Raw genomic sequence first — 14037 nt, forward strand, 5'->3', positions numbered from 1 at the left:
ATTTAAGATAGAAGGTGTTGCCTTTGGCCTTATGAAGATTTGGGTCTAGCCTGTGCAGGGTGTCCCTCTCTGCCTTGCCTTCACTCTATCACCAGTCTGTTTAGTTCAGCAGAACTGGTCTGTTTGCCCATTGCATATACAAGACTTGTCAAGATTTGACAAATGAACTACTTGTGCCATGTATGTTTATGGTTTTGTCTTTATTGTGGCACCTATGGTATGCCTAATGCAGAATCTCATTACTGACAATAGCCTGGATAAGGTGTTTCAGAGGAAGTTACCAGGAATCATCACTGGGCAATTACAGTCTTGCCTTCTTGAGGAAGATGTTTTCATAACCTTGTCACTCATAGCTGGTTAAGCACTTTGAAAAGTGACCTGTTCTTCACTCTGTGTTCTTTTTTAGCAGGAGAACTTCCCATTGTCTTTATAAAGGGATTTTTTCTTTTGTTATTTGTATTACAGCAGAACAGCAGGGTCCAGGGGCCGGATGAATTGGGGTGCCTTTGTTTTAAGTTGATTTGTGTATGAATAGAGGAAGAGACTCACTGTTCCAGAGATGTTCTTGCTTTCAAATGGGGAAAAATGTCAGATCCAAGAACCAGTCTAAATCAGCTGAATAGATGGGATCTACTAGAACATATCATCTTTCAGCATGCCAGGGTTAATATCCACTTAGGCTGTTATTATTACAATTTTTAATATTAGTGTTTCTATTTTCCTTTTGCAATAGAACTCCATTCTGTGATGCATTTTGGCTCTGACTCAAAACCAGGAGGGTTCTCCATGGAAATATTTAACATAGTTGATTATAAAAATCCCAAAGTGAATTCACAGCTTGCTTGATTGTTAGCTTATTTAGAGTAGACGAACTAAAATATTTGTGGCTTAAATATTTCTGACTTAATATTTTTAGATACTTGGTAAATACTATAATCTAGAGATCGAGTGAATGCATTTAGAGCTGCTTAGGTACCATAAAAAGATTGCTTGTTAGATCTGTATATGGAATAATTGCTTTGGGTCAAGTGAGGTTTGAAGTAGCGAATGTTGGCGAATGTTTTTTACTGAGGCTGGTTTTCCATACTACAGCACATAACGGCATGTGTATGCCTGTAGAGCAGCTCTGCTGCAGTGCAGTGCCATGGAGGTACTTAGCTGAGGAGCTGAGAGCTGTGCTTTGTCTTACTACCAGGTTACCGATGGGCATTTCCTTCCTTGCTCTGCCTACTGAATATTACTTGAAAAAACATTTTTAAAGAGCAGTTATTAATGATGTACTGTCAAAAAGGAAAGATATATCAAATGAGCTTCTCCAGGGATCTGTCTTTGGCCTAGCATTATTAAAAAATTCTATTAGCCTCTTTGATGATGGAAATAAGGAACAAAAATATAAAAAGAGCAGATGGCACCAGTCTAGCATAAATTTACACCAGCCAACTTCGAAAGAGTCGGTGTAAAGCATAAAATGATTTTGCGAAGTCAGGAAAATCGTTCTTAATTAGTATGGAAAAATAAAAAAAAAAAAATTATAACAATGGGGAAGGCTATCTAATGTGCTAATTCAGAATAACTAATTGCTGTAGCCATTGCTGCCTGTAACAGGACAACCCTACAAACGTGGGGCTCTGTACTGACCTGTAAGTTCATTATCAGTAACCATGCAGAATGCAAAAAGTCAAACATTGAACTGAAGGACTGTGTTTAGCGTAAGGCGCCGCCTTCTGAAAAGTGGTGTGGACAAAACTACAAAGATCACTGCAAAGAGCAGACGAGTGCTAAGGCTTGTTCTTTTAAAGGTGACTTATGACAGAAAGAAGCAGCAAGGTCTGCCTAGTCTAGAAAAAAGCAGACAAGTAGGGGGACATTCTGCATGCTTGAAGACTGTATGTAAAGTTGTTTGAAAAATGGTGGTGACCAGTTTTTCTTCATGTCCATTGGAGATGACACAAGAGAGTAACGCTGTAGCTTAAGGTTAGATGTTAGGAAGAAATGTCCTGTCAATATAAATAGTGGTTACTTCTGGAGATCTTAAAATTTTTGCCACTGAAGACTTTGAGTAGTGCAAAGAAACAGGGTGATTTTGTACAGTTAATTCTGCCACCTTCTAAGAAATGGAAGTAGAACTATTTTTTAATGGTCTGTTCAAACTGAACATGTCAGAGCTTTCTAGCTTGATTTGTCATTTGAGAAACAGGAACAAATCCTGTGGCTTTCAGGACAAAGTTGCGTGATGTGTGTGTTAGCAATTGAGTGTGCAAGTCATCTTTAGCCACATATATAACTATGTCCTTTTGTCCTTCCTCAACAGTCTCCAAACGTCCACAACTACCCAGATATGGAAGCTGTACCCTTGTTATTAAACAACATGAAGGCGGACCCCGCGGAGGATTCATTATCCACAGACCATTTCCAAACACAAACTGAACCAGTGGACTTGTCAATAAACAAAGCCAGGTCATCCCCTACAGCAGCTTCATCTTCACCGGTTTCCATGACAGCATCAGCCTCCTCCCCTTCTTCTACTTCTACTTCTTCTTCTTCTAGTCGGCCAGCTTCATCACCCACGGTAATAACATCGGTATCCTCAGCAGCGTCTGTACCGTCAGTATTAACTCCAGGTCCTCTTGTGGCCTCTGCGTCTGGTGTTGGAGGCCAGCAGTTTTTGCACATTATCCATCCAGTACCACCTTCAAGCCCCATGAACTTGCAGTCCAACAAAATGAGTCACGTGCACCGTATCCCCGTGGTGGTACAGTCGGTACCTGTTGTCTATACAGCTGTGAGATCGCCTGGGAATATGAACAACACTATAGTAGTACCACTGTTAGAGGATGGGAGAAGCCACGTCAAAGGTAAGGTGGAACCAGTTTAGTGCATCTGTAGCATCTCTAAACCCACTCTTGTATGAGGAAAAATGTAACAAAGTTTTAAAACTGTTAGGTTACAAACTTACAGGGTCATTTGCTGAAAAGACACGTAACTTACACTATCGTGAGGAACCTTTAAAAGTCTTATCCCAGATGCTCTTTAAAACAAATAAATATTTTTAAAATGATTGAGGTCAGTAATGCTGTTAGATGCTCAGACAACTCGTGGCAAGTTTTGTCCTGAGAGGAATAAATCCTTCCCAGAAGCTGAAGAAAAAGGACAACGGAATAATTACATATACAAGACATCATAGATGAACATGGAAAACTCACCAGGTGATACAGATTTGGCAAGAGAAAGAATGTCAGAGAGATTGTTTCCATACAAAGAGAAAGCAGTCGTTGGGCTGTAGGAACGTGAGAAGGAAAGGCTTTTGGACCAAAGAGCGGTAGCAGATGCAGAGAGGTAGGTTTTATTAAGCTCAAAGAGTGGCAGTGCAATACTTTGAATTAGGTTTCTTCTTCCAGATTAAACAGCAGAAGGGAAGGAAGCCACATGGAGTGTATATGTTGGGAATGAGTTTTGCAGAGACAGGACCCGAGAGGCACATGGAGGTGTGAAGGGAGGAAGAAAGCACATGCCAGAAGGACAGATACACTCTTGGAGAGGTGTCCAAAGAACACAGAAAGGGGAGCAGGAGAGCAAGAAAAAATGAGAACATAAGAGTTACTGAGGGAGCAAAAACTTGTTAGAGATGGTGACATGATAGGTGGAGGAAGAAAAGAGAAAACAGATGTGCCCAAATACTTTGAAAAGCATAGCTTTATAAAGAAGGCATTAGTGGCAGAGATAGGAACGTGAGGAAAGGAATGAGAGAGATTCATTTCAAGGTTCATTGCGTGTGAGTGAATAAAATATGGCTAATTCTCCCCTGAAATGAGGTACTGCTTGAGGCAGAAAGCGAGGGTACTGACAGATAACCTTACTTTAGGGCTTATGAGACTACAGGGCATTTAGTAATACATCTTATAACATCTCTTGTGTACCTAATTGTATAATGAACGGGTCTCTACAACTAAAAGACCTTTTTTCTTCAACTCTCATGTCTGTTTTTGATATATTGGTGACTGTGTGTTATTCTACAGGACTACAGTGATGGGTCATTCTGATGTTTAGTAGCATCCTGTTGTCGATAAATCTTTGGTTCTCCTCCCGTTTCCTCAGTACCCGAGTGTGGACTGTGCCCTCTCAACAGGCTTGGACATGGGAAACGAGCTCACAGCTGATCTGGGTTTTGTTTTAAGCCTCAAAATGACGGTTTAAGAAATTTTATTGCACTTCATACAATGATGTAATTTTAGGACTTTGTGCTGTTATGTCAAGAATGATGAATGAAAGCAGAACTTTTCACCATGATGTCTGGGAAAAGAAGAATAAGGAAAGTTTTAGTCTGTATTTTGATTTTGGAGCTTTTGAGCCACACCTGACCTTGAGCTCATCCAGAATTTTTCCCGTTTGTTTTCTTTTCAGAGGTGCTAGTTGGCTCTGGTAGTAGTCTCCTGTAGAGGAAGCACCTCCTGATCTTGTAAAACTGGAACTTTGCTACCCCAGTTTCGTCAACAAAATTCCAGAATTTAATGTGCCATAGGGATTTCAGCCCACGAACTCCAGGCCTCCTGAGCTGCCCTGACAATATCGCCTTTGTGCTATTATTGGCAGAGATCATTAACCAGCCCTGCAGCACTTCCTAATGTACAGCTAAAGAAAAAGAAGGGATTAAGCATTCTTTATTTTTTTTTTCTCATCAGTTGTATCCATTTTGCTATCACTAATTCTTTTGCTATAAATGTTCAGGTTAATTTGAATGAATACAATAGAAGAATAATGGGCAACAGTCCACTCTAGATAGTCATCTTCTCTCAGCTTTCACTGGATTGTGGTTTTCTTTCTTTAATGTAAAACAATATAAATAATAAAATGCAATGATGTTGCATAAATTAACTGATTAAATAAATTTCATATGTGCGTAGATTAACTTCCCTTCAATGGTCAGCTTTCATGCTGAAAACAAGAAATAAATGTACACAGATGCCAGCAGGACATTGCTGTCAGATTGAATTGGTTGCTAATCCTCTACCAGCTGAAGGAGCCATGCAGTTTCAGAATCATCTAGAGTCACTACTTTCAACTTTTACATGGACATTGATCATTTTCAGAAACAAAAAAATACGCATGCTGAAACAAGGTCGATCCACAGTTAGCATCGGCAGCATTTGTCCCATAATCTGTGTGTTGTTGCTGCTTTGGGGCTAAATCAGAGACCATGTTGATGCTCCAGGGGTGTGGTTGGGAAGCACTTAAAATTATATTTTACATTAGTCTGTATCCAAGTCTTTTTCACTTGAATGAGACTTAGGCACTTTCCTGAAGAGAGATACTTTCAATGCTAAAATCAATGAAAATTACATTAGACTTAAGTTCAGACCTCTCCGTTTTTTCTGGATACAGGTACTTAGGGGAAAAATGCAAGAAACAGAATATAGAGAAAGGGGTTTTTTCTTGTTATTCCCAGTTTTATTTTCCTCATGCTGAATTTTCCTCTTCCTTCCAGGTTTGACTAGAACCATTTCATTTTTAATTTTATTGCAAAAGCTTCTCTGGCCACCACCATCCCTCTAATCCTGCCTCCAGGCATTTTGCTCGGGTGGCTTTCTGCTTCCTCTGATGCTTCCCAGGAACCATACAGTCCACCTTCCTCTCTCTCAGACAAAACTGTCCTCCCAGTGGCTGCTTTTCTAGGCAGTTCAAGCAAATACTTCTTTCTTCATGTTCCGTTTGAATTCTCTCTTCCCTCCAGCACAAGAAATCACTACCTCCTCTTCTGTTTTCCCCTCTTTTTCTATTTTTCCATTTTTTCTAGTGCTTCCCATCTTGCTGACTGTTCTTTGAGTGCCATTTTCAGCAGCTCTGCTTCATCTCTCCCTCCTTATCTGTTAATATTTCTAACCCGTACTGTCGTCATCTCTTCTGCTGCTGCGCGTCCTTCTCCATGGCGTCATTCATCCTGGCGTTCTGTCGCACCTTCCTTCAGGAGAGTCTCAGATCTCCTTTTCTGCCTCCCAATGTGCTGCTCGTTTCTGCTCTCTGTCCTGCCTCCTCTCTCCTATTTTTTACTTATAAGGTTTCCTGTTAAATCAAACCCTTTCTGCACCATTGAAAACCAGATGGGTTTGCAGAGAATTAGCTCATGTATATATGAGCTGCCGGCAGCATCCCGGCAGCATCCCGTCAGGTCCTGTGCCACGTGCTATACCCCAAGGGGGGGCAATGGGAGCCAGGGGTATCAGGCTACAAAAGCACCCTTCTGTCAGATTGATGCTTTTTGCAGGATATAAACCTCTCAGTTCACCTAGCGTAAATCAAAATCAGGATCGAAGCATTTTTAAGAATTTATTAACAACACATAATTAGAAGGTAATCAGTGGACGATATGTTCAACATCGGTAATACAACATGAGCCATTTACAAAATCTTACTAAATTCCTACAAATTTCTAACACTGTTCTGTAATCCCACAACACTGACATGCGCACATACTCAACATGGTTACATGCAGACTGCCCTGCCGACCGTGGACCTTCCCCTTCTGCCATCTCCCTGATGCACCCGCTGGGGAGGAGGCACCCCAGGGAGACCCCAAAGTGGGGGTCTCTGTGTGCTGCCCCTGCACCGCCAGCCCAGCTGTGTAGGTTGCCCCCTACAACCTAATCCTCATGCTATTTCATATGCACAAAACGTAGTAATGTGTTAGGGCTGTCGGGGCACAGAGGGGATGGGAGCCAGGCACAAGTCCCCCTGGGCACCACAGGTCCAGGCTGCACCCTCTGCCAGCCCCTACAACGTGGCAAAGAGATGAAGTTCACTTCCTTCAGCGGTCACCACTGTTGTCAAAAGCACTTGATTTTTTTCTGCATGGAGTAGGTGGTGACCACTAGACATTATTATACATTAAAGTATTCCAGAGCATTAAAATCCCACGAAAAACTCTTTCCTTGCCTTTTTTTCTCCCTGTTCAGCAATGGTGAGGATTGCTAAAAGGTGTAATTAGGGGCACAGCAGGTAGCAGCACCTATAGATAAGGTTGCCTGATGGTTTCCATTAAAACCCTGTCTTCGGTTACTCAAAGTCTGTCTATATGTTTACCATCTAGGCTAACATTTTCCATGCTGTATGTCTGACTCAGGCTATTTCTTTTTTCTTTTTTTCTTTCTTTTTGAGGAAAGTTTCAAGAAAAAGCTATACCACTCTTCCTGGGACTGAGTGTAGAGAAAAAAATGTAGCATTTTCCATGTTGAAAAATTTATTCCAGCTTTTTTTGGTGAAAAACTCTAGAACCTCTGTGGTTTTGTGCCATGAACCTCCAGTTCAGTTTGGACCATTGTCCTTTTTTTGTCTTTATAAGCACATGCGGAAACTAAGCCAAGTTTGGAGATCTGAAAAAAATATGAGTCGCCTTAAAGGATAAAGCAAAAAAAAATTGTGGCTGGGAAGAGGCAAGGAGGAGGTTGGAAGGGGCTGCGCAGTGGGAAGAGGGGCAGGATGGAAGGCGGTGGGGGGAAGGGGAGGTGGGGAGATGGCTACGGATTTGTGAACACGTCCAGGAGGAAAAGTGGGAAAGGGTTGGAGACAGAGGAAGGGGGAGGAAGCAAAAGGAGGGTAGGAAAGAGATCTGGGCAGGGTGAAGGGGAACAAGGAGAGGCTCAGACTGGTGGGAGTGAAAGAGCCTGCTACGGCAGCAACACGTTCCCCTACAAACTCTGGTCCCATTAGCCTGAGTCCACTGCTTTGCTTTCGGAAGATATCCACGAATACTACTGGCAAATCATGTCCCTCTAGCAGCAAGTTTTGCCAAAGATAATATCCTTAAAAATTGTTTTCTGTAGTTCAGAAGAGTTACTCCATTCATTGAAGGGCCTTTTAGAAGCTCCCTCCTGGTGATGGTGCACCAAGGACCTGTGCAACTTTGATATTTCTGGGGTTTTTGGTTCAAGTTTTTGGGTTCTCACTCTTACGGGTTTTAAAGTTTTCAGAAGACACAACCACTTGCAAAATCTACCAGTCAGAACATTATAAATTTAAATTTGCCAACTGAACTTCATCCGCATCCCGTGTACATAAACATCCGTAATGACATTGGCATGGACTATTTTTATATTACTATGTCTGTGTATAGACCTAGCAGAAATACATAGATTGTGTCTTTTCACATGCCATATTCCTTGCTGTACATACATTAATAAGTAGTAAATACAGTACCTTTTGCTACAGATTTTTCTGCGACTTAAAACATTATCCACTAGATTACATTATCCACTGCCCTTGTTTTTTTTTAAAGTACAGCCTGTTATTTCTGCCTACTGTAAAGTTTATTCCACAAAAGTAAATGCAATTTGTAGTACAAAGTTAGAAATTTAGAGAACCGTTCCATATGTTTAAAGGTCAGATTATATGGTCTGTTTGTATAAATTATGCTATGGAAGAGACTCTTAATTAAAACCAGTAGTGTTGCCTTTTTTATGCATGTGAAGTGATTATCCTTTCTACGTTTTAGTAGATGATTATTTTGGATTTGAGTTGCATTGAGGCGGAGAGTTTCTACTTTAGCTGTAATTTTTTTGTTGTTACACAAAAATATTTTGCGACTGTACGTATTCCACCCTGTCCACCTCCACCCTCCTGCCCCCCAAAATGTTCAGTCTCTCTTCCCTGTTTGCTTGGTTCGTCTGGAAGAAATATTAGTGGTTCTTGGAAAGGAGAAGCAGGTTGGCAATGGCTAGCCAGGAAGAGAAGCAGGCAGAGGAGAGGCTTGCGTTCAGGGTGGGACCTGTGTTACTGGAGATGGTGCATATATTTAAGAACTAGAGTAAATAGTAATTCTTGCCAGCATGGAGAGTTAAAACACCGGTTACAAGACATGCTGTGGTATTTGAAATTGAGAAGGAGGTTGCTTGAAGACAAAGTAGCTTGGGTTGACTACAGGGAGTCCCATAAACAGTCTTCTACTTAAATCTTCAGAAAAGTCATATTTCTTGTGACTCACTAGTGAGTCTTCCTCTATAGAAGCACATGCTCTTCTAAGATTAACAGTGGATTCAACATCATGTATGTTTTTAAGTAGGAGCAGATTTGGGGAGGGGAATGAGGTAGATGTCTATTCCAACTTTATTTGTGAAGCCCAGCATAAGGAGGATGAGGAAGTCCATTTCGACATATCCTGAGTCCCTGCACCTTTTGGAAGCTGTTAATTCCTTTTATTCCATGCAAAGAATGCTTCTGGTCCTTCAGCTCTGTACTCTCACCAGGGCTGAGCTTTGATCTAGTTCCTTTTATCCCACAAATTTGGATCCAGTGGAAACATATGCATAAAACTTCTTATTTATTTCATCCTTGCCTTGGACCAACCTGCTGGAAACTTTCTTGTGTCTAAAATATCTCTAGACTGTTGCAGTGTGTAAATTGCAATCTGCTACCATTTTGTAGTGGCTTTGCAATATTTTATTTAATATTAAATATACTCTGTCCTTACTGTTTTCCCTGTTTACTTTTGGTGATAGAGTATTTGTATATTGGATGCTCAGTGAGATATAAATCTCAGTAGTCTGAGTACTTTGTTTTTTGTGTAGATGAGGTCTCCTGGCATTCAAGTAGCTTAGAAAGAGAAAAGTCCTTTGCTTAAAAAAATAGTGTTGTATGTTTATGTATACAACCCAATGACAGAGATGCTTAAATATGTGCATATATTACATCCATGCAATCACTCTCACCTGTCTATTTCTCCACACAGCTATTCTTTTACAGGTTTATGGCAAATTATTTGACTGGTGAAATGATTTTAAATATTGCCTTTGATTGGATTGTAGCAATTAATATTCTCTGGTAGATTAGTTACACTGTGTGTTCAGTGCCAATTCCCATTCTCTGTGAACCATAGCTATGTTGGGTGCAGTTAACTGCTCTAGCCGTATAGGCCCATAAAATCTCAATAAAATCTGAAAACTGTGGAGTATGGGTAATCTTGCTATAAATTGTAATAAAAATTACCCCTGTAGACTCTATATTCTGATCATTAAGTTCATGGATACTGCTGCTTTGTACATAAAGTTTTATGAAATAAATCGACCAATTCTGCTGCCCCTACCAGACACCAAGCTGTTTTGATTGAAAATCTGATAGGTGCGCTCAGAGTGTTTTCCAACGCATAAAGTGCTTATAATGAACTTTAAATAGGAAGAAAGATGCCATATATGTGCTTCATATAGTATGGACCAGCTTAGGAGGAGAAAATCATGAATGCCACCATTCCCACAATGAGTGCATTTGTTAGGTCCATAAAGCCAGGATTTGGTTTCCTAAAACACGTTAAGTAAACCCGAGTATAACACTTACTCTCTGAGAGCTTCGTTGCAAATAGCTCTTGTAAGTCTGCATCGGGAAGTGTTGCTTCCACCATTCAAAATGCGCAGTGGCATCTGTGATGTTATCCTGCTGGGGGGCTCGGTGTTGGTCCCCTGTTCTCTGTAAACCTGCCAAGAAGGGGGATGTTCGCTCATGTCTGCTCGTGGTCTGGAGACAGACGTCAAGCTACAGCATGAGGCTGGGGTTGCACAGTTGTAAAACCTATTTTCCAAGAGTAAATGAGAAGGATGGAGATGAGTTGGTCCCTCTACTTGGCGTTTGGTCCACCCAGATGCGGTTTTTTATCAGAGGTATTTGAAACAGTGGCAGTTTAAGAAAAAGCAAAAGTCACTGTTGGCCAGCAGTTTACTTCTTGCGATATTTCAGGTACGGAATTGTGTCATATGCCAAATGTAGAGACCAAACTTATGGTTTAGACACTTCAGTATTCATAACTGTTGGCAGATTATTGGTTTTAATGATGATTACTGTGTCCCCCTGTGAATTACTCCTCTTCCAAATTTGCCCACTAGGGCCCTGCGGCCAAAGATCATTTTCTTCAGCGTCGCTGCTGGGGACCGAGATGCCTCTATGGCATCTCTCCCTCTATGGGGAGGGAGTGGGAGCAAGCGAGGCTGTGCAGTGCTGTTGCTCTTGTCCCATCTTCAGGTGCTTACTGAGATCTCCCAGACACTTTTGCTCCTTTCCCAGAAAACCAAGGCATGACGGAGTCATGTAGCAAGGCTCCTCTCCGCCCCTTCCCAGCAAGGAGTGGGTCCGCAATGGCTCAACAGGGTACTGAGCCACTTTGCTCTGCCAGGGCTGGTACCCCAGCACCGTCAAGAGAAGGGAGGGGGGCTCACACGACCGAATTCCCCGTGCAGTCCACAGAGGTGGGTGGGCTCAGCACCCCTGAAGGCACCCATCTACCTCTGCTGGCTGTGGTAGATGGCAACTGGGACGGTTGGGGCAGTTGTATTTGCAATGCAGTTGTCTGAAAACAGGAGGTGAGAGGCTCTTCCCTCCCCTCCCAGTGTCACCCAGCTCCTGATGTGCAGGGCTCTGAGAGAGGATGGGGGCTGATGGAATGTCAGTTAGGTGCCATTGGGTCATGGGGTTATTGTGAGTGGCAGATTATTATTATTAGGTTCAGACTACAACTTTCACAGTGTTTCTGACGCTGACAGATTGTAGCATATTGTGCTAAAGCACAAGTGTAATGTAATTTTTTTAACCATATTTTCCAATACCATCCTTCTGGGAGTTTGGCAGCAAATGTCACTTTCTTACTTCAGTCCTTCCAGCTCTACAGACACATGGACACACTTGTGTGTAACAGCAGTACTAATGAGATTCTTGTAAGTGTAAATTTTGGGGTGTCGGGTAGTATTTGGTTTTCCATTCCTAATGGAGGTTAGTGCAAAGCGACCGTTGCTTACAGCTAGAGATAATCTTCTTTTAGCTGCTGTATGCCAGCATGCACTGGAAGCACCTGGAGAGGAGTTTCTAAGACATTTGGCAACAGCAAGCATGACTCTTTCTGGCTTATTTGAGGTACCTCACGTTTCTGCATAATTTAAATTTCCATTGCAATAAAAATCTGTGGCTATGTTTGCGAGAGCAAACACATCACCCAGGTGTGGATCAAAGCTAGCAAGCCCAGAGCAGCCTCCCCACCATCCAGGCTGATGTCTCACCTAGCACGGGCCTTGGTGTTCCTCTCCCCACTTCAGACCTGCGTAACACTGCTTGTGGCTGGCAAGCCTAGTGGGTGGATGTCAGGGCCACTTGCAAATCCCGTCATGAGCAATCATTTCGATTAGCGGGTTGAATATTAGGCATCCTTCAGAATAAACAGGGTGGGGACTTTAATATGTGAAACAAAAGCAAATGGACTCTGAACTTGGAAATCCTTTCAAAAAGCAGGAATAGATTTTGAATTATTTTAAGAGAGCAACTAAGCATGACTCAGTTTTTATTATGATGTGGTGTATCAGCAGGCCTACATGTATGTATGTTTACAAAGTTATTAGCAGAGAAGTTAATTTAATGCAGAAAACTGAGGTTTTAAGATAAAGTGAGACGGGGGCTTCAATATTTCAGGCTGCTGAAATTTTCTCTCTCTGCTTTCACACCAGCAAGCATCATCTCATAATGAGGCATTTCGGCATTAGTTAATACTACATGGTTTAACTATAAAGAGAGGCAGAACTCCTGGTGGTTACTTAGTTTTCTCCTGCTCTTAAATATTTCATTCGTCTTTAACCCAAGGGACTCATATTTGCCTTTAAAACAAAGATAGTGTGTAGGCATGAAATTACTTCTAGTGGGTCTTCGTGAGCCTACTGATGGGATGAATTTTCATCCCTTTCACTCACAGGAAATTTGACTGGAGAAGATAAATCAGGTTGTGGTAACTGAAAACTGCCAGCGGTGATAGCAGTCTGTTAGTGAATGGCCCTTCTCATGCCAAGAAGGGCCCAGATTCAGGCCATCTACAGGCATCCAACTGCAGGATTTCTGATGGCGCTTGGCCTTGCCCAGCCAGGTGAGAGCACTTGAGCTGCGTATCCCTAAATAATCACTGGAAAGAAGCAAAGCGATTAGGACATATTCGGGTGAGGCCCAAATATGACAGATGGAATAGCATTTACCTACCAACCTAGTAACGCCAGCACATGTGTGAGAAGTGAGAGGAGGTGTGCTGGGCTCTTGTCAGCCTGGAGAGATTTAAATCCACAGTCCCCAATTCCTAAGAGATGCCCCCATGTGGACAGGAGCACCAGTTTAGAGAGTGGAGAAGGAGAAAAATACCCTGATGGCATGGCCCTGTGCTCAGGTTGTTCCCCTGGGAAGGTGGAGGCTGCGCTCTGTTCCGAGGGGTTCGTCTGCCCTTAGCAGCTGGCGGGCTGGATCCTTCCCGGAGGTTTTGCTTCCATGACATGGCTAATCCTGTACCTGACTCAGCCAAGTGCCAGAAAGCACAAATTCAATCAGTGCTCATTAGAAAGTTGCTGTGCAAGTTTAAATCTGTTCCAGCATTGCAGAAGGGGCAATGTTGTCCTGAGAAACAGGATCAGGTATTGTCTGGCCCCGCACAACCAGCATAAATTTTAAAGCCAAAAACTGTTTAGTTTGATAGAAATAGAAGCAAGCTTATATCTGATCCAGATTAGATTTTTTCCTACTGGCAACTGACAGTTGGCAGATACAATGCTAATGATGGTAGACCAAGTTCTGGAGTATTTACAGGCTGATATGTGAGACCCATTTGCACATCTTACCTTAAAACAAGTGCGGAGAGTGAATTCGCTCATACTGCCCAAAGGGAAACTCCTTTTTGGTACAGTTTGGCAAAGGGGCCATTGAGAAGTGATTGCATGTATGTACATGCATCAAGAGCAATTCTCTGTACTTTCTTTGGCAAAAAGGATCATTGTTTCTTGAGGCTAACAAGGATGGAAAGCAACGTGGCCGGTTGCAGCCTTCAGCACTTGCAGACATTCTTAAATAACTCCCCTGGCTCGCCAGTCTTTTCAGCATGGAGTGCTAACAGCTTGCTGCTGTAGCTCCTGTGCACTCTTTCAATGACACCTTTGTCCTAAGAAAGCAGTCTCTGACTCGTTTCTTTTTGCTTGTCTCACCTTAGCCTCATTCACACTTCACAAAACCACTGGATAGCTCTGTCAGACAAATCTTGCCTTTCAAGAG

The 14037-nt window shown here is 42.2% G+C and overlaps 1 protein-coding gene across 8 annotated transcripts in view; it reads left to right on the forward strand.

Annotated features, from left to right (window-relative positions):
- Window positions 1-14037, forward strand: part of KLF12 (KLF transcription factor 12) — a 253663-nt gene that overhangs the window by 160495 nt on the left and 79131 nt on the right. For all 8 annotated transcript variants that reach the window (XM_075139016.1, XM_075139048.1, XM_075139005.1 and 5 more), the window contains exon 4: window positions 2312-2855. In XM_075139016.1, the coding sequence (XP_074995117.1) occupies window positions 2312-2855 (544 nt within the window). The remainder of the gene's footprint in view (window positions 1-2311; window positions 2856-14037) is intronic.

Source organism: Calonectris borealis, chromosome 1 (genome assembly GCF_964195595.1).
Source record: "Calonectris borealis chromosome 1, bCalBor7.hap1.2, whole genome shotgun sequence".
Classification (NCBI taxonomy): Eukaryota; Metazoa; Chordata; class Aves; order Procellariiformes; family Procellariidae; genus Calonectris; species Calonectris borealis.